General features: G+C 38.9%; 1 protein-coding gene across 1 annotated transcript; it reads right to left on the reverse strand.

Annotated features, from left to right (window-relative positions):
* Positions 1–19,611: 19,611 nt before the first annotated feature.
* LOC138934966 (uncharacterized) lies at positions 19,612–20,205 on the reverse strand. Its single transcript, XM_070299150.1, has one exon. It carries the CDS (start codon positions 20,203–20,205, stop codon positions 19,612–19,614), a length of 594 nt encoding a protein of 197 aa, XP_070155251.1.
* Between the last annotated feature and the right edge of the window lie 1,743 nt (positions 20,206–21,948).

A 21,948-nucleotide genomic window follows, 5' to 3' on the forward strand; every position in this document is an offset into this window, starting at 1 on the left:
TTTCTATTTCGTTACCTTGTATGACTTCTTTTGATTGGATCGTCATTTCTGTTGTTATTAATTTACATTTATTTTGGAGGGTAATTTGCCCTGTACCTTTAATTACTTTTCTAATCTCGTTATAATTTTCGCATTGAATTATTATTGATTGTTCGCGTACAGTTGAGTATAGCCAAGTAAGTGGCTGTTGCAACGATATCCATATCGTTTCTGTCGCAATTACATGTTTACTTTTGCAAGCCTCGTTTTGGTTTTGTGGTTGCAAGTACATTTGTATTTCGCACGGCGCGTTTGGATTAATACGGTGTATTGGTTGTGTTTTCTCAGATATGTATCTGGAATTTATTTGGATACACTTTTTTAAGTCGTCCTCCGTTATTATGATATACGTTAATCCTTCTCTATTAACTACGATTATTTCGTGATTTATTTCCGCGTGCGTAAATATATTTTTATGATCGTAAGTAGGTAATGGGGTTACTTTTATTATATCATATACTGGTTGTGAGATTAGTGGGAATCGCAATACAGTAAATATGATTGATCCTTCACAGTATGCAGTTATTTTAATATATTCTTCTAATGCTAGCCATTCGTCGTTTCGAATTTCGAAAGGGAAATATAAACCGTGAGGTAATTGGATAGCTGCTTCTTTTAAATGTGTTATAATGTCGCTAATAGGTGTTAGTACGGGATGCATAATGCCCTTGCGTACATGCGTAAGATATTCTATTACATCTTTCGCATCTCGAATTAAATCTGTTATCATCGCGATGATTGCCGTAAAATGTTCGGTTATTTCTTCGCGGTTACTATATTCTCGAACATAATGATTTAATAATTTACCGTTATGGTCTAATATATTTTCTAGTTTATCTAGGTGTACTATCGTACTATTTAAGATTTTTATTTGATTTTTCGCGACGTGTTGAATGGTTTGCTGATTATTTTGTAGGAGATTTAATTGTTCGTTTATTAATTCTCTATCATTCGCGTCCATTGTACCGAACAATGTTTTCGCTATTCCGCCTATTCCGTCGATGAGACCTCTACGTCCGTTCGTCCGTGTCTTATATAGCGTATTTATTAGAGTGATCAATTTCGTTAATTGTTTCGACTCGTTTGTTACGATTTCCTTTAAATTATCACAAGTGCGTTTATGGTGGAATTCCGACTTTATTTGTTCGCACATCTCGTTGGTTTGTTGGATGTATTGATTTATTTGCCATACTTTGTCGTTTAGTGTTGTTATATCTAATTTAATGACTAATTTCCACGCTTTGGTCGCTTGCTGTAATTGCCCGATTTTTTCGAAATATATGCCGGGATTGTGTAGGAATTCTTGAATTTTGTAAGGTGAATCCGTTTCATGTTGTCCCGTGCGACTCTCGGCCTGTCGACTGTTCCAGCTGACGAATATCCTGTAATTTCATATTAAATGTTTCATATAACCGTCTTATCGGTTCTCATTTTATTAGGTTTCTTCTTGCTGGCTTTTAGCGTCGTGTGGTTTTTTATTCAGTCGTGTTTTACTGAGTATACCACTAGCATGGTTTGTGCTAATATAAAAGATCGATCTCGCTATTTTCCCTCTTCGGAGGAAGATATCGACAATGATGGTGAAGTGCTGGTTATTGAGCCTCAAGAAACAGATATGAATGAGGTGGACGACGGGTTCGATAGTGATTTTTGGGTGCCTCGTTATGAGCCTCCCGATGGATTTATTCCCTTATTACGACGACTTTGGTTGGAGATGCCTATACGCATTCGAGGGCGCGTTTTTGATTTTCATCTCCGTCCTTCACTCCGTGAATTCGAAGAACGAGGTCGTGCGATGGCGCAGATGCGTCGCGCTTTATATCGGATGCGAATGGTCGGTCGTTCCAGCAACGAATAGGTAAGTTTTTTTTATTTTAATTTTCTATAAATTGCTTTAATTTGTTTGTATGCATGCGCACCGCTTTTCTTCCTTTCTTAATTGTATAATTCACGTCCGAATTTTTCTCAATTATTACGTACGGTCCGGTCCATAGGGATTCAAGTTTCTTAGATCGTCCGCGTCGGAGCGTCTCGTCGTGTACTAATACCTTGTCTCCGACTTTAAATTTTATTTCTCTAGTACTTTTGTCGTATTGTTTTTTGGCTTTGAATTTTTCTTCTTTGATATGCTCTTTTGCGAGCTGATTCGTTGCCCTTAGTCTTTCTTTCAATTCTTGCGCGTAATCGTCATAATTATATGTTGGTTTAGGCGGTTTCGTTAGTGACGTAGGTAAATCCGCTTGGTGCCCGTAGACTAATTCGAAGGGTGTATACCCCGTAGCTGTGTGTGGCGTCGTATTATATGTGAACATTGCGAACGGTATCCATTCGTCCCAGTCTGTCTGGTCTTCGTTTATGTAGTGTCTTAAATATTCTGCTAATGTTCGATGCGATCGTTCTAACGCGCCATTACTTTCCGGATGATAGGCAGTTGTTTGTATTTTATTTATTTTTAATAATTTACATGTATTTTTAAATATGTCGCTGAGGAAATTTGTGCCTTGATCCGTTAAAATTTTTTCCGGTATTCCATGTTCAAGTACAATTTTTGTAACGAATTCTTTACTGACCGTGTTCGCTTCTTGGTTTGGAATCGGTATCGCTTTACTGAATTTCGTTAAATTGTCTTGGAATGTTAAGAGATATTTATTTCCGTTTGTTGTAACTGTTAACGGTCCTACAATATCTAACGCGCATTTTTCGAAAGGTTTAGTAGGCGTATCCGTAATTATTAACGGTACTTTATTTTTTCGCAATAATTTATTTTTCTGGCACAATTCGCATTTTGCGATGTATTTTTCTACATCTTTCGTTATTCCTGGCCAATTATAATTTAGGCGGATTCTTTTTATCGTGCGTTCAACTCCTTGATGTTCTCCTGTGGGTGCATCATGATATTCATACAATATCTGTTTCTTGTCTTCCTCTGTATATATTTTTTCTTCGTCGGAGTTTGTTTCTTCTTCTATTGCGAGGATTTCTCGTTCTTCCTCTTCTATTTTGTGCGCTTCTCTTGTTACATTGCGGCTCAGTGCATCGGCGTTCGCGTTCGCTCGTCCGGCCTTATGAATGATTTCATAATCATATTCTTCGAGTTTTAATCTCCATCGGATTAATCTTGATCCGGGATCATTCACATTAAATAACCAGATTAATGGTTTGTGGTCGGTTACGATTTTAAATTTCGTACCGTATATGTATGGCCTAAAATGTTTTACAGCCCATACAATTGCTAGTAATTCCTTCTCTGTTGTATTGTAATTCTGCTCCGCTCGCGATAAAATTCTGCTGGCGTAAGCAATTGGTCGGTCATTACCTACTTTTCCTTGTGACAATACTGCTCCGATTGCATAGTCGGAAGCATCGGTGGTCACTATGAATTCTTGATTGAAATCTGGATACGTTAGCACTGGCGCAGTCATTAATTTTTCTTTTAATATTTCAAGAGCATTTTGCTGTTCCATTGTCCACTCGAATTTTTTCGTTTTCTTTGTTAATTTCGTTAGTGGCTTGGCTATTTTTGAAAAATCTTCTATGAATTTTCTGTAGTATCCGGCTAGTCCTATGAAAGATTGTATATCTTTTACTTTCTTCGGCGTCGGAAACTCTTTTATTGCGATTAGCTTTGACGAATCCGGAGATATTCCATTCTCCGAAATAATGTGACCTAGATAAATTACTTCTTTGCGCAAAAACTCACATTTATCTGGTTGCAATTTTAGATTATTTTCTCGGGGTCTCTGTAGTACTTCCTTGAGTCTTCTATTGTGGTCCTCTAGGCTCGATCCGTATATGACGATGTCGTCTAAATAAACTAGACATTTAAGTCCTTGCATTCCTGTTAGAATTGAATTCATCAATCTCTGGAATGTTGCTGGCGCATTTTTCAATCCAAACGGCATTCTATTAAATTCATAGTGTCCGTAGGGCGTTGAAAAAGCTGTTTTTTGTTTATCTTGCTCAGCCATCGGTATCTGGTGATATCCTGACGCTAAGTCTAGTGTAGTAAAATATTTAGCGTTTCCTAGCTGGTCCAGTATATCGGTGATATTGGGCAGTGGAAATGAATCGCCTATTGTTAAATCGTTTAGCTTCCGAAAATCTACTACTACTCGGAGCTTAGGTTTTCCGGATGCGTCGGCCTTTTTTGGTACCACCAATAAGGGTGCGTTCCATTGACTCGCGCTTGTTCTGATTATGCCATTTTCTAGCATTTCTTGCACTTGTTTATTTACTTCCGTCTTGTGCTTCTCGGGAAGACGATACGGTCTCGTGTTCACCGGCGAGGTGTCGGCGCGCGTGTTTATCTCGTGCTCTATCGTCGCGGTGCACGTCAGTGGTTCTCCGTCCAACTGAAATGTATCGTAATATTCTTCGCATATCCGTAGGAGTGCCTGTTTTTCTTCCGTATTTAAATGTTGCGTGCGTAGTAGTTGTCATATTTGTCCGTGTCTCGAGTTAGTATACTTAAAATTTTTTCTTGCTTCCACCGTATGTATTTTAGATTCGATATCGCGTTCTATGTCTTCGAGGGTGACGTTTGGCGTCTGTATCTCGACTTCCATATCGGTTGTATTTATAATACTAACGGGACACGTGTAATTTTTTGGTTCTACTAAGCAGTTTCCAAGGTAAATTCCTGGAGCTGTTTCTTCTGCTCGTACTATTCCTATTCGATTTTGATTTGTTGTCGCTTTTACGATGGTCTCGCTGCGCGGTTTTAGAATCGTTTTGTTAAGCGAATGGAATTTTAGTACGGCGTTTCCTATTTTTAATTGACTTTTATTATAATCGCAAGATACCGAATGTTGTCGAAGGAAATCAATTCCTAGTATTCCTTCATATTCGATCGGAATGTCGTCCTTTACCACGTAAAATGCATGTTTTACCTTATGGTTTTCTATCTTGATTGTGGCGTACATTTTTCCGATGGTGTGTATTTTATGTCCGGTTATGTCTGTGAGCGCGATTTTATCTTCGTGTATCAATGCGTCGTCCTTTAAATGTTTCAATTTTATTAGTGAGATGGTCGATCCTGAATCGTACAACATCTGTATTTTTTCGTTTTTCGCTTGTCGCATTGGTAATGTTATTAGCAATAAGTCCGTCTTTTTCTTTGCGCGTGGCATATCTTTAATATACGTAACGCGAAACTCAGATGCAGGTCGCGGTTGTCTCTTTCTCGCTTCTTCCTGCTCGTCTTCGCTGCTGCTACTTGCGCTATCGGCGTTTCTGTTTTGTTGTCGCGGTTTCTTTCGATCGCGTATATTTTCGTCGCGCGTTTTTTGCTGATTTCCGACTTTTAGTTTATTTGTATTGTTTTTCGGTTTTCCTTTTAGACTCCAGCATTCGTCGCGGCTGTGTCCTGTTCTTTTGCAATGCGAGCAGTATTTATTTATCGCGTTTATTCGCGAGGGTTTTTCCGGCTTCGGGAGCGCGTATCGGCTGCTACGGCAATCGCGTCCGAAATGTCCGTTTTTTCCGCATTTAAAGCATTGCGGTGTCGGATTTCGACTATTTCGCGAGTAACTAAATTCGGTTTAATTTTTATTAACAAAACCACTCGTTCTCGCTGTTCCCGGTCTGAGTTTTTCTTCGGCGCTCGCGCCCGTTATCGCTTCTTGGAGCGTCGGATATCGCTGCGCGCGTACGAGCACTTGTAATTCGTCGTGTAACCCGATTTGGAAATTTATTAATGCCTGCGCCTGGATTGTCTGTTGAATCGTGCGTTTGGATAATGCGGAATGCTCTTGTCCTTCGATCATCGAATCGTATAATTTCATCGCTAGTAGATCAACGCGTTGTCCGAAAGCGTACGCAGTTTCATTCGGCTTTTGTTTTAGCGAATTGAATTCGATCTGTAAATGTGTCGTGCTTTGTTTCGACTGGTAACAAGTCTCGAGTTGCTGCTTTAATTCGTCGAACGTTTGTATATCTCGCGTCTCAAAGTCCTGCATCGCTTTCCCTTTTAATTTTGTAAATAAGATTGCTTGAATTAACGATTCTTCGTCTGCGGGGTTTATGTTCTGAACAGCGTATTTGCACGCGTTTAAAAATTCTTGCAGTTTATGTCGCGAGGTTCCGTCGAACTCGGGGATCATTATTATCGCTTCCTTTAACGGTAGATAATTCGGGGCGACGCTTCGTCGATTTCTGATATCGCGTCCCGTTCGCCCATATGTTGTTTCAAACGCATTATTATCGTTTTCCCTGTTAATGTCTGTATGGCGGGGTAATTGCGCGTCCGCGCTCTCTAATCGCGTTACTCGTATGTTTAACGAATGGATGTCCGCGCGTATTTCATTTAAAATGTGGATTATCTGTGTATAATCTCCTTTTTCTTCGCGGTTTGTTTCATGGGGCGGTGTGTGATCAGCCTCCACTATATTTCGGTTTATTTGGTGAATGGATCGTCGCATTCTTTCTATTTCCTCGTCTACCGCGCTTTGTGGCAGGTTCGCGGGAGTGTTTTCTTGCGGATTTCGCGATTCGGCCATATTACTTTCTTGTTGGCTATAAATTTCTTCCGGATCGAATAGATCGCTTTCGTAGGAAGTTAATGAAAATTCGCGCCGTAGGGATACTCTACTTGGAGTTCTACTAATATACGGTCGCGTACGTCTAGTCTCGCGTTGAGTGTCGTCAGTGGGGTCAGTCGTATTACGCGGGAGTAGGCTTTCGTCAAAATTGTTAAACGGAAATTCGCGTTCTGTGACGACGTTTTCCGGTAACTCGGGCTCGCTTTCGCTCGAGTATTGCGTTTCTAAGTTTTTTCGCGAGTTATAAATATTTTCTCGCGGTGTTAATCTTAATTGAATCGCTCGTCGGGCTGGTTCGCTCAGTAACCACGATCGGTTCGCTATCGGTTTCGGTATATTCGAACCTTCCGACATTCACGCAATTAATTATTAAATTTTTTCGGACTTACAATATTATGACGGCTCGCATGATCGCTCGCTGTGTTAGTAGGTTGCTGACGCTGCAGTCCTTCGCTCGGCGGCTGATACGGCTGACGATGCTCGTCGTACGGCGGTCGTTGTCCGGCGTCGGTGCGTTGTCCGTAGAATTATCGTAGGTGAGGCTTGGCGGCTCACGTTTCTGCTACAGCTGTTGCGGCGATGCTCGTTCTGTTGTCCTTGCTTTACTTGTGGTTTCCGTCAGCTTACGTTTTACGTGTGCTGGCGTGCCTGCCCTGTTTACACTCGAGGTGCTTTGCAGGTCTTGGGGAAGGCTTGGCTGCTTCCGTCCGTCAACTTTAACTCGATTTGTAGCTGGCGTGCCCGTTTTCGAATACAGTTGTGTCTTTTTCAGGTATTAGCGGGATGAATTCGCTGACGTCCTCCGGCATATCCCACCGCTGCCACCAATTTTGTTATGCCTCGGGTGAGTCACGGTAATTTTCGGGATCGTTGCCGGATTTAGATTTAGGAATCTGGGATACGTCTGGCGGGTTACCCGAAATTCTGGACACTTTTTATATTCAATAAAACTTTTATTCACTACAAATGGTCTTAATTATAATTCGTCCTCGTGTCTATCATCTACTCGTGTCGCGTATCGCGTTATCTGACACTCGCGGACGCGTGTTTGGAGTCGGGTTTACGTCGCGAGACTCGTTTCTCGATCTTCACGATTTTCACTAAGTGTGACTACTCGCGACTATTAGCGTTACGGCCCGCGTAATATTAATGGTAAAGACTGCCCGCCGCTCGTTAGCGATGGGTCTTTTTATTGTCTCCCCTTGGTTTCCCAGGAGGGGATCGTTTAGCGACAGGACCATGTGTCGTGTCGCTCGATTTTGCGGCAAGATCCGGATACAAGCTAAGGAGTTCTAAGTAGGACTTCTTTGCTTGCATTTTCGCAATTTCCTTTCTGCTTTTCGATAGGACTTCTACGTTGCATTTTTGCAACATCCTTATTCCGCGTGCCTTGGTTTCCGCGTTTTTGTAATGGGTGATTGCGCGGTCGCTCGGGCTTCGCGCGTGGCTCGCGTTGTCAGCGCTTCGTTCGGTCAACGTTCGTAACGTGATCTGTATTCGCGTTACACGTCGAGCAATATCTTATTGTATAAAATAACATCTCTCTAAAATAATATGTATCTAATAATTCGTATATAGCTTTCTCGGGCTATAACAAAATTAAAAAAAAATTGTTAGTGAAATTAATTTTATTTTACATGAATAAATATTCGTTGCTAGATTATACGAAAAAAGAATGAGAAAAAGAGTGGCAAGGACAAGAATTGAACTCGGGTTGGATGCGTGATAGCTACGCGCTTAATGCGCGAGCTACACCACCTTTTCGCTAATTAATATAATGGAGCCAGATATAAGGAAAGCTATATTGTTTAAATCATTTTCTTGGAAATGGCTGAGCATTGCGCTCTATCCCTTTGCTCAAGTATTCTTCTAATAGAGTACTACACTATAAAAGCCTTTTTCAATTCGGTGACCCTAAAGTCGCGTTCTCCCCTGCTAGTCACAGGAACGTGCGTATCATAAATATAAGAGCACAATACTCTAGTCCTCTAGTAGTAGAGGTTCTCATTAAAATTTTATATTCAATATTTTATTTTATATTAACAATAAAAATAATTATTTTTCTATTATTAATTACATGTACGTTCTATAACAATTTAAAATATTTATGTTTTATGGTTACCAGAGTATTGTGCTGTCACATTTGTGATACGCACGTTCCTGAAACTAAGTGATGCACTCCTTAGTTACGATTTACGATGCGGTGATGTGTTGCTAAAGAGCGAGGGGAGTAGTGAGCAGTACGCGTGAGCTAAAAAATCCAACCGAAAGTTACAAATAAATTCCAGTTCACTTATATGATAAATTGGACAGAGGTCTTAGGCCGGTATTCATAGTCCGTTCTTATATTCAAGATCGTCTTACGTGTGGTCTTGGGTCGTCTTAAGATCTTGTTCAACCAATAAAATGGCCGCTTAGCATCTTAAGACTGTACTTAATACGATTTTGAATATAAGAACGGACTATGAATATTGGCCTTATTCCTACCGCAGCATTTTTATTCCCATGTCGCCACCGTCAATTTGGAGTTTCACGGCGACTACTCAGGAGCCTTAATATAAAGACTCCAAAACAAGTCCAATAAGTCATAATATGTACAAAACAGATCTCTTATAAACATTAAAATTAAACATTAAAATTAAAAAACTATAAACAAATAATTATTACAACTTACTTAATAATATACTATACTTAATAATAATAACTATCATAATATTAAATAATATTATAAAATATTTCATGTTTGTTTGCTCTGTTTATCTGCTTGATTGTTCTCTTTTCTGTTTTTTTTCTTCATTTTTTCGTTCCCGAGTGAAACGGACCCACTCCACCGTAATGTTTTTAAAATCTAGTTCTGTTATCGCCATCGCGTAAAGTAATCCCCGCCTATTTTTATTAAAATCTCTTTCTGCAAAAAGAAAATATACCCAGTAAGCAATTTGATAACAAATTGTTGCCAAATTGGCATCAGGTTCGCTCAAAACTTGGTAACAAATCCAGTGCCATCTGTGTCCGTATTAAGCTTGTGTTTTGGTGACAAAGCTTGTTGACATAACCTGACAGCAAATTGACGGCAAAAACCGAGCAAAGCTTGACATGATTTGACGTCAAATTGATGGCAAAAATCGAGCAAGATCTGCGCAAGACAATCTGATAACAGATTGTCAGCAAAAACCGAACAAATTCTGCAGCTTTTGGCCATTCATATAAAAGCATATATTTAAATAGATTTAAAGCCTTGACCCTAAGTAATAAAATGATGATAAGTTTTGGTCATAAAATGACCATTAGATAATTAGACATTATATAAAATCATATATTAATATGTTAAAACATATAGGTAAATTCAAATAACTTAATTTATAAAATTAAAGATCTTTTTGGACAGAAATTGTTTGAATAAGTGAAAATCGAACAATTATCTGTCCGATTTGCAAAAAATCAATTCAATATCTGAATTTTCTGTATAAGAATTGTGTCAAAAATTGAACTGATAGAAATATATATATTATAATATTATTAGCATTTTGTAGGCTTTATATACACTCATGACAAGAATTTGAATACGGGTATAGATAATGAATAACGCGCCGCAAAGCGATTAGCGATTGAACTATTTTATAATACTTTGTAATAAGCTGCAGATTTTGTTCGGTTTTTGCTGCCAATTTGCCATCAGATTGCGCACTCTAGATCCTGCTCAGTTTTTGCCGACAATCTGATGTCAGTCATGTCAGCAAGCTTTGCTCGATTTCTGCCGCCAATTTGCTGTGTAGTTATGTTAGCAAGCTTTGCTTGATTCTTGCTGGCAATCTGCCAGCTTAATCGGTAATAACAACTCTTGTACCAAAGAACCCCGCACTAATCATATAGAAAATCTGTCCCGGTCAAATCAATTGGTTTTTACATATGTTGTAGTTTATGACCTACTGAACAAAAGTGCCTGTAATAGGCACAAAGCTCAATAATGGACAGTTATCGAGTTATAACCAGTCAAACATGAAAAATTCGGACTGCCGAATAGTCAAATCTCGGAAGGTATTGATTTTTTTGAAAAATGTTTGAAACAAACATAGTAGGGTTTTACAAAATCTGTTAGTTGATGACATTATTTGTGAATTTTGAATGACCTTGAAAGGCTCCGTGAACAAAAATGCCTATTTTTTATTATATTCGTGTAGCTAAATTCGAGACGTTTTCAAAATATTTTTGATGAACCTTTTTTCTACTAAAACTTCTTGAGAACTAATGTACACGATTTACCATCTCTGGTTATGAGCGTAGAGTTATGTGTAGAGCGCTCAATTCACGATTCCGTAATGCTACAAAACATCAAATATTTATAGCTTACAACATAAGAGATGCAGATAATATAGATGATGAGAGGCAGGCGATTTTTGGTTATTACTGCACCTGTGAGTCAGGCGCACGGACTGTGGGTACATGTGCACATGTAACCAGCGTATTGTTGTATTTAGGATATGCACGACACCAGCCCAATGTTCGTTATGCCTCTTCATCATTATTGAACACAATATTAGATGCCGCTCAGAGACCACCACAGCAGGATCCAAATAATGAGTAATATACAATAAGATCATTTATTTTATTAACCCACACATACACACACACAGCAGAGAGGATTTGGAGTCAAAAAATACTACGGGAGTGACGAACCGTGGGGTCCTTATCTCTGCTGTGACACATAAAGATTTTTGTTCACGGAGCTTTTCAAGGTCATTCAAAATTCACAAATAATGTCACCAACTAACAGATTTTGTAAAACCCTACTATGTTTGTTTCAAACATTTTTCAAAAAAATCAATACCTTCCGAGATTTGACTATTCGGCAGCCCGAATTTTTCATGTTTGACTGGTTATAACTCGATAACTGTCCATTATTGAGCTTTGTGCCCATTACATCTTTTGTTCAGTAGGTCATAAGCAACATATGTAAAACAACTACAACATATGTAAAAACCAATTGATTTGACCGGGACAGATTTTCCATATGATTAGTGCGGGGTTCTTTGTAGCTTTTTTGCTGACAATAATTTGTAGCAAGCACTTGGCAATATCTGTTAGAACAGACCTGGCTGATTGGGTATGCATTAAAAAATTTCTTATAGTATTAGGTGTACAACTTTGCTTCCGCCGTTTTCCTATAGATGGCTTTAGCGGTAAGTAGTGGTCGAAATAAATAGATCATAGACGTCATGCAATAAACTTGGGCATCTGTCAACATAACCCCATACAAACATTAGTCGATTTGTGTCTGCATCATAAAGTTATTCTCGATTGAAAATGTCAGTTTATGAGCCAAATTCTCGTCATTTGCGGTTTTAATTTTCTGCTTCAATATGAAGAAATCTGCGGCTGAGGCTCATCGAATGCTCTCAAATACTTATGGTGAAGCCGCTATTAGTGAAAGAACGTGTCGTGAGTGGTTTCAACGCTTCAAGAACGGTGATTTTCACGTCGAAGACCGGCATAGCGGTGGAAGAGAGAAGGTTTTCGAAGATGCAGAATTGGAGGCATTACTTAATGAAGACTCGAGTCAAAGTCAAAAAGAATTGGCACGATCATTGGGAGTGACTCAACAAGCAATAACCAGTTTTTTACAATAAAGCCTCGAATTTCGGAAAAAAAACTGCGGAAGCAAAGTTGTACACCTAATAATATTCCATATACATAAGAATAGTATTATACTTATTAAAAAAATTATACTTATACAAAAAATATTTCTTTTTTTATATTTTTTTGATTACGCCATAATTTGTTAGGACATTTTTGCAATAGATGTTAGAATATTTTGTACATAACAAGGTAGTTTAACAATCTAGAAAAGTTTTTCTAAAGAACATTTTTTTGTACAATAAGACATCACATATAAGCACAAAGATTATAAAATATGGAGCAAATAATCAATGCGATAAATTGCTTCAAACATAAAGATTATAAATATTATACTTACATTCAATGTTAAATATCTCCACAGACAAAACGTGTGAAGAAAATGTTATGTTAAATGTTTGTAATGTTTTGTTTACCTGTCTCCACTATGTGCGTAACAGACTGTCATATAAAACTTGAATAAATTACAAGAATAAGTAATGCGATAGAAAACTGCAAAAATTATATATTATATGTAGTCAAAATTTCAAATCAATGTTTTGCGAAAATAAAACACTTTAGAATGTCTTTAGAATATGCTGTATGTGTGTCTGTATGGGATATATATAAATTTTAATAAAGGCATATTAAAATCTTAATAGAGAAACAATAAAATAATAATTAGCCTTAAGTTTTGAAACTACAACAACAAGAAACATAATGGAAGTTAACCTTTTTAACAAACTAATAGACATAATAGACATAATTTTAGTAAAAATCAACGTTGTGATTGTTAAAAAGGATGGTAAATATGCATATTAGGTTACACCGATGACTTTGATCTTGATATATGTTGTCAAGGACATGACCTTGAGTAACTTTTCCTTATAACTTAACCGGCGGTCTCTTATAATTTCTGAGATATTTAAAGTTAACATTTGGGTAATAATATAGAGACAGAAAATATAACCTAACCCTTTTTGGTAATTGTGCAGAATAGGAGAGGCAAAGTCACCGCCGTAGAATTAGCAGAGAAATTAAATATTTTCTAATTATTTTATATTATATAATTTAGGAATCGTTTGGGGAAGTTTAGGAAAATCATTTTAACATTTAGGAAAGAATATTTTTTTTGTAATAATAAAAATTTATCGAGCGTCAAGTTAGCAGATCTTAATTATGTTTAATAAATATTGTAACGATGCACCCCCCATCGTTACCCGGCACGTAGCCAGCCGGAAGTCTGCCGCCGGGCGAACACCAGCCGGGCAGTGGCAGAGGCGCCGAGCGCCCTTTTTAATACCTAAATTACCGCGGTTGCAATAAACAACCGTACGGCCGTTATACGGCCGCCGTTACGCCGAAGACCGAGCATAGCCGAACGCTGCCGGAAGATCCCGAGCGTCACCCGCCGAAACGCCGCGTCGTTTTGCCCAGGGGAAGCGACGCGTTTACCGTAATTACCCGCCGAAAACAACGCGTCGTTATCCCCACCCGGGGGCGAACGACGCAATTACCGATAGACGCTCGGGTATAAAAAGACAGCGTTTCGGCATCTCATTAGCAGAACGATTCCTGAATCCACTCGAGCAGTACGCTCCGAGATACAGTACCAGAACCGATCCTGAAATTCGCAGCAACGACGGAACGCGAGGTTGACGTGTTCATAGCCTCCGCCGAGCATTCTCGGTTTCCGTGCAGTTTCCGAAATCCTGACAAATCCGACCAACTCGACGAGAGCGGAGTGTTCGCCGCTCTCCTAGATTACGGTCTCTTATCCGACCGCTTCAGCCAGTCGGACCGTGGGTTTGCGAGTTCGCTGCCCCGTCGAGTTTTCTCGACTCCGCCGCGCTATCTTCGACTCCGCGAACGGAAGCAGGGACGGAGAGTTCTCCGTCCGGTCGAGGGTACTCGATCTCCGATCGCATTCCCTCTACCACTGGGAATACGCGCATAAACCCGCGACAACGATCAAAGCCGTTTTGATACTTGCGAATTATAATCACCGCGCCGAAATACCTGTCGTCTAATATTCCATTATATTCCGCGCGCCGCCAAAATAAACACGGCCTTGCCGAACACGCGCCGACCGACCGCGCCCGATTTCTTGCGCGTCTCGCGCGCCGTCAAAATAAACACACGCCGAACGACCGCGCCCAATTTCTTGCGCGTTTCGCGTACCGTCAAAATAAACACGGCTTTGCCGTACGAATATCGTAAGCGGTTCGATATATTGAACATCGCGCACCGAATAACGAACGCGCATTACATCTAGCGCGTTGCATCATCCGCCGCGCGCTCACTATTGTAAATCGACCATTGCCAAAAGAGGCAAATAAAGACGATACCTTTTAATTAAATCTTTTCGTGTGTCTCACCTTTTCACGAGCCCTGATCCCGACCGACCTCATCCGCGCACTCGCGAAAAGTAACCGCGTTACAATATTATGAACGGAATCGATTAGAAATCATTTGGGAATAACATATTCATTAATATTTTTATTTGGGAAAGTCACTTTTTTGTAATTTAAATAAATTTGTGTATTCAAAAAAATGCATTATGCGTTATGCACGCGGCATAAAGAATTCAACCAATCAGAGTCTTTTATTTCTAAAATATAAGACTCAATAAAATATTTTCATGTGCGCTGGTCCTTAAGAGCAAGCAAAATGAACAAGATTCAACTCTATAACATTATATTACGTATGACGTCGTCGGAATTGACGACGTAGATTTTATTATTTTACTGAATTTTTATAATTTTTTTATAAATATACCTATAATACTTAATGGCTTCATGCACAAATTATGCAAAAATACATATTGGTGATATGCAAATTTTATTGTGTGGCGATAAGAAAAGATTGAAGTATTTTTCTTATCGAAACCTGTGCGGATGAATTTTAATAAAACTAATAAGGAAATACACACAATGTAATATCTTCCTTTTTTAAATTTAATAGATTTTTATATAAAACTAAGTATTTCATTACTAAATATAAATTTCAGTACTGTTCTCATTAGTATTACAAATGTATTCATATATTAAATATGTTAAATTCTCATAGAAATATCTAGATATAAGCTCTTCTTAGATCTCTTATCACAAATAAAGACATACATAAATTGCTTTAGACATATAATAGACATTTTATATAAAACTAAGTATTTCATTACTAAATATAAATTTCAGTACTGTTCTCATTAGTATTACAAACGTATTCATATATTAAATATGTTAAATTTTCATAGAAATATCTAGATATAGCTCTTCTTTGATCTCTTATCACAAATTAAGACATACGTAGATTACCTTGTACATATTGGTTCGTATTCAGAACGCGCTTACAACGCGCTAACATCTTTATAAGCGCGTTCTAAATATGGGCCATAATATAGATATAGACCATTTTTCTAAAAAACTAAATTATTCATTATTATTACACAATAATAAAAAAATTTTTTGGATATTTTTGTATACAATGAATGTTACTTTCTTTTCTTTAAATCTTCATCAAGTTATTAAGAGATCAATATCATCACTCTCGGAAGGATTTGCAAACCGATCAATGTTCTCTGTTGGCACCGACCGCAGATCTGGGAGCTATGTTGTTCATTGATATTTTAGATCTTGACCAAGATTTCGGTTTTTTCGCTTAAAAATAGAAACATACAGATATTTTTTATGGAAGGTAGAGTTTTAATTTTGAGATTCTAATTTTAATTTAAATAAAAATTATTTGTATTTTAATCTTTCTAATTATTGTTCTGTAAAAAAATTTTATATCTTTATCTGTTTTTTTAGATGGATATCAGATTAGTATTTAATCTATTAGTAGTTAATCTTCCTAATTAATGATTTTGTAGATATTATTATGATTAATTGAATTATTGAATTATTAATATTAATAATTTACTACATAATAAATTAATACAGTTATTGATATTTGTTTGGGGGGTTTCGCCGATGGGAACCTCCTCGGTTAGAGATTCCCCCCTCTCGGGAAATGAATCGGAATTGGATTGATCTCTCGAGCATTAGTTATTGCACTGACACAATCTATTTGTTCTTAATGTTCACTCACTGAGTCGCTTTCAGCGCGGCCGAAGGCCCCGCAAGGTCACAAGGAGCGCAAGTTCACTTCCTACTCGGAGGCGCACAACTATAACGGCGCGAAAGGCGCTCTGATCCGGAAGTCGTACCGGTCACACACAGCCTTTAGCATTGAAACTATTTATTCCTAAGCGTATCGAATTATGGTCCGCACTGTTCGAGTTTTCACTTCGAAGTATCAAGCACCAAAGCTCGCGGAATATTCCGGCTGCGGAACCCTTCGTTCCCGCTACCCGCGGGCACCGAGGGGGACCACATCTACGTGTCGAACACCTCGGAATTCCATGTCCCGAGCAAAACATGCAAAAACCAAGAATTCGGCCGAATACCTCAACGGCTATACTCGACGATCAGCCGAGTTCGCTAACCGAAACGCGAGCAATATTTATAAAATTATTGATAATAAAGACAATTTACTTACGTTTATTTGAGTTTGCATTAGCTAAAGATATGTTATAAGAAAATAAAGTAAGATTGTAAGATATTCCGAGCCTTCTTAATAGAAAATGGAGGTATTGGAAATACAAATCCCACAGATAGAAAACATCTTTTTCCAAATCCTAGAACAAATTATAGTAAAATGTAATATAATGTTAACATATGGATATATATATATATAAAATCAAATGTCGTTATTTATACAATTTAGCATAATAACAGTTATAATTTTATATAAAAAATATAGTTATTTAAATTACATTTGAATTGAATCTAAGATCGAATAACAAAGATGTCTGTGGGAAATCTATCCATCACAATCATTGCGTTATATAAATAATCCCATGAGGAGTAATCGTAGTTTTATCATTGCATGATTCAATCACAGTTTTGAGATTATTGCACAATAGCCAACGACTTGTAATTCTTCGACAATAAGCAACGAAATGATCAGGGGTATAACCAATGACACCTGCTAATCTGAAAATTGAAAGAGTAATTAATTATAACGCTTTTTCTAATTAATTAATGTTACGGTCTGTACATACCTATATTTTTTCTCCAAATTCAAAATAATCGGAAAATCGCCTAGAGTACATTTCATTCCAGCAGTCATTTGGATTTGTGGTCTTATGTCAAGTTCAATAAAAAATGTGGAAATTAGGCCAATTAATCTCCGCAGCAATTCCGTTACATTTCTTTTTGGGACATCGAATTTTGTAAATATGTGAATGAAATTGGATAGTTTTTTCTAACGCTCCAAATCCATTTCTTCCAATTGTTCTATGATTCACAGAAAGAAATAGAATGTTCTTTGGTTCGAAATTGCAATTATTACAGTCGTATGTTTTATATAAACTTGGTTCGGATTCAAACAATTCACTCCAAATTGTCCCGATATTATTTTCTGCATTTATAAAATATGGATCGAGTGATGTTGCCATATCTGTTCGTTGAATAATTTGATAAAATTTTCGGAGAATCAAAAACCGTTGGAGAAAAATATCATTTGTTGGTCCTTTTTTCATAAAAGCATTAACCAATTGCAATGTCTCATTCGAAGATAATTGAACTTTTGAGCAATAAACTGGATCATCTAGTGCACTGAAATGGAGAATTTGAATAATTGAATCAAATCCACATGTATTTTCAACAAATACCGTTTTCCTTTCGAATTTCACTGGCTTTGATATTAGGCCATTTGGTAGCAAAAATCCTTTTTTTAGTGGCACTTTCATTTGGTTAATAACCTTTATTTCTGGGTATGGTTTAAAGTAATAACTTGGTGATGCTTCAGGTTTATCATTACTAATCGTGTTTATCTTGTCCTTTTTTTTGTCTTTGTGAGCATCTGCCCTGTTGTTTTCTCCAATCAATGATTCTTGCTCATTTGGATTTGTCAAATTTGCATATGAATGGTCGAGTAGTGGTGTACTTAAGAAAGCAGGAATTATAGGAACTGATGAAGAGCTATCAACAGAGAATGGCTGATCTCCTTGAGTATCCAAAAATAGATTATCATCAATAAGCTCAAGCATATCTTTGCTTTTTAAATTCAATAATTTTGAAAAAAAGGATTTTGTAAATCTTTAGTTTTACCCTCAAACTCAGAATCGTGTTTATTGGATAATTGTTGGTAATTGGTAAAACTATGTACGCGCAATCAACATCTTTGTCTGATTTGCTCCATTTTGAATTGTCAATTTGATGGATATTTCCGTTGTGTGATGAGTTCACAATTATTTTAGCTTGATCATTCAAAGTTTCCACATTTCTCTGTTTAACTGAAGTTTCCTTCTAATCAATTTCGAATAAAACATCATTTTCATTGACTAATCCTCTCCATAATTCACGGGATTTCAAATCTGAATCATTGATTTTATTATAAACCTTTAGAGTCTGAAAGCTTGAAGTAGATTCCATGTTGGGATTTGTGCAGTTTAACTTATTGTGATGTTCTTCACTTTTGACTAGATTCTGTGGACAACTAGATTCTGTGGATGATACACGTAATCTTTGCATATTGAAGTGTTTCAAAATTGGAGCGAATAAATTTGCAGCACCAATCAAATCATCTACGTGTACTCTTAAGAGACGATTTACAGTTATTGGTTTTGGGAAATCTTTGAAAACTTTATCCTTTAAATCGGCAAATTATCCCTCCATATATGCTGACGATGCATGTCTCTTTTTGTTTGGTACAATAGCAGCAGTCCAGAGCGGAAATTCTTTAGCTATCCTTTCAATCTGATCAACAAAATTAGGTAAATAAAAGGCATTTATTTCAGTTCCAGTTTGCTCAAAATCCTTAGGTTTGACTATACTTATTAGAGATTTTATCCACCGATGAATAACAGTTAAATTCTTATCATCACTGGATTCAGTCATCTCAATGGTGTCTCGATGCTCTTTCTTGCAAGAAGTTGCCGAAATCTCCAATTCTTGAATTATAGGTCCTCGTACGGATATAAATTTTTCGAAAGTTTGCCTTGCTTCTTTAACTGATAGTCGAAACTCTGGTAAAATAATAATCGTGTCTTCGTAAGGCTGAAATGCTACCATACATGTTAACAGCATGATCCGTTTGAATTCTTCTACAGATTGACAGTCAATCCACATGCCACAACAGGAACATAAACGGGCCCTTACTCCAGTAGGGGATTGGGAGTATTCTGACATGTTTGCATTGGTCTTTTTCTACCTCATTAGTTATATTCTCATAAAAAAAAACTTTGACGCCATGTACACGAATAGGCAGATATATCCTTTGTAGGATTTGTGCCCTCGACCCTTGGTGGTGCGAAGCTGAAGTGGGCCAGCGTAATCGACCCCAGATGAAAGGAACGGACGGCTTGCTCGGACTCGAACTACCGGCAAGTGTGCCATTTGTTGATGGCCAGTGCGGTTTCGGAAGCGCGCACATCGCAGTGATGAATAACGTCCCGGATTAACGAGTTTGATCGAATGATCCAGTAACGCCGTACCAATATACTGCGGGTCAACTGAGGGCCCGCTTGCAAGGACCGCTTATGAGCGTCTCGGACCAGGAGAAGCGATAGATGATTTGATTTGTCGAGAATCACCGGATGCGCCTCCTCGTAGGGTAGCAGAGCACCCTGTAGACGGCCTCCCACCCGAAGCAACCCGTCCTGGTTCACGATCGATTGTAATGCCAGGAGCGGGGAACGGCGAGGAAGACGCTTCCCGCGAGAGAGGAGTCGGAGCTCCTCGGAGAAGTCCTGTTGTTGCGCGATTCGCAGCCAGCGGAGACGGCATCGCTCCAACTCCGCAACGGAGAGGCAGCCTGCTGGGTCCACGTCCTCCTGTCTGAGTCTGCGTAAAAACCTAAGACAAAATGAAGTAACTTGAATGAGACGCGTGAACGATGAGAACCGGAGCAGGACTTCATTTATCTTCACTTCGCGGGTGACGGAGGTCAGCGCAACCGAACGTTCCTCCATCAACTTGGTATGGCAGGTATCTTCCTCGCGGGCCACTCCGCTGCGGGGCTCCTCAGCCAACAGGGCTCCTTCCACCACAGCGGAGTCTCAGCTAGCTCCAGCGGCTTGAGGCCACGCGTGGCCGCATCCGCCGGATTCTCGGCCGTAGAGACGAAGGCCAGCGATTGGGAGTCACCACTTCTTGAATCTTGGCGACCCGATTGGCCACGAATGGCTGCCATCTTGACGGGTGGGCTCTTATCCATGCCAGCGCTACCTTAGCATCAGACCACGCGTGCATGGCGTCGTTCTGGAGGCCGAGGCCCCGTGCGATGGCGGTCAGCAAACGGGCCAGCAGCAGAGCACCGCAGAGCTCCAGTCTCGGGATCGAGACTGGTTTGATTAGCGCCACCCTGGTTCGAGCCGCGATCAACCGCACGACCCGATCCCCTCGTGGTGTGCTCGACCGTAGATAGACGCTTGCAGCATAGGCTCGACTCGAGGCATCCAAGAACCCATGTAATTGGATGGGGCCCTCTTTGGTCGACCCTGTCCATCGTGAAATACGGAGGCCGTCTAAAGTGGGAGTGGTGCACTTGGACACAGTATAAATGGACACGGTGCAAATGGACACGTTACAAATGGACACGAGATTTTGCACACGGTTCAATTGGACACAGTGCATTTGGACACAGTAATTTTGGATACAGTAGCTTTTGGACACATAAGAAAATACGCATCGTTTACTTGGACACCGCTCAATTGGACACTGTTCATTTGGACACCGTTCGTTTGGACACAGAAAGATGCGCACCGTTTATTTGGACACCGTTCGTTTGGACACCGTTATTTGCCCACCGTTCGTTTGGACACCGTTCATTTGCCCACCGTTCGTTTGGACACCGTTCATTTGCCCACTGTTCGTTTGGACACCGTTCATTTGCCCACCGTTCGTTTGGACACCGTTCATTTGCCCACCGTTCGTTTGGACACCGTTCGTTTGGACACCAAAATTTGATTTAAATTATACGACGTAATCCACACCAAATTTTTGTTTTAAATAAGAAATAGGTTTGGGTTAGGTTATATCTTCCGGAAGTGGAGCCCCCCCGCAGGGGGGGGCGGAACCCACTGTATCCATGCATGACATCCAAATATGCGAAAGGCTAAACAAAGTGCTAAAAGCAATGTAAAATTAATGACATCAGTATCAGAGATATATACGTATGAATATATTTTATTTTGACAGATATTATAACCTTCAAATGTATCTCCTTTTCACGATTTCATATTTTACATAGATTTACCAGTATAAAGTGTTATAAGAATACTGATTATATTTTCCCAAAATGATTTTTATTTCTCTCCATCTGTTACATATTCAAACAAACAGTGCGCATGTTTCTGTGTACAAATGAACGATGTCCAAACGAACGGTGGGCAAATGAACGGTGTCCAAACGAACGGTGGGCAAATGAACGGTGTCCAAACGAACAGTGGGCAAATGAACGGTGTCCAAACGAACGGTGGGCAAATGAACGGTGTCCAAACGAACGGTGTCCAAATGAACAGTGTCCAATTGAGCGGTGTCCAAGTAAACGATGCGTATTTTCTTATGTGTCCAAAAGCTACTGTATCCAAAATTACTGTGTCCAAATGCACTGTGTCCAATTGAACCGTGTGCAAAATCTCGTGTCCATTTGTAACGTGTCCATTTGCACCGTGTCCAATTATACTGTGTCCAAGTGCACCACTCCCTCCATT

The sequence above is a fragment of the Polyergus mexicanus genome, unplaced genomic scaffold, assembly GCF_030449975.1.
Source record: "Polyergus mexicanus isolate NDT 795.1 unplaced genomic scaffold, iyPolMexi1.0 SCAF_7, whole genome shotgun sequence".
NCBI lineage: Eukaryota > Metazoa > Arthropoda > Insecta > Hymenoptera > Formicidae > Polyergus > Polyergus mexicanus.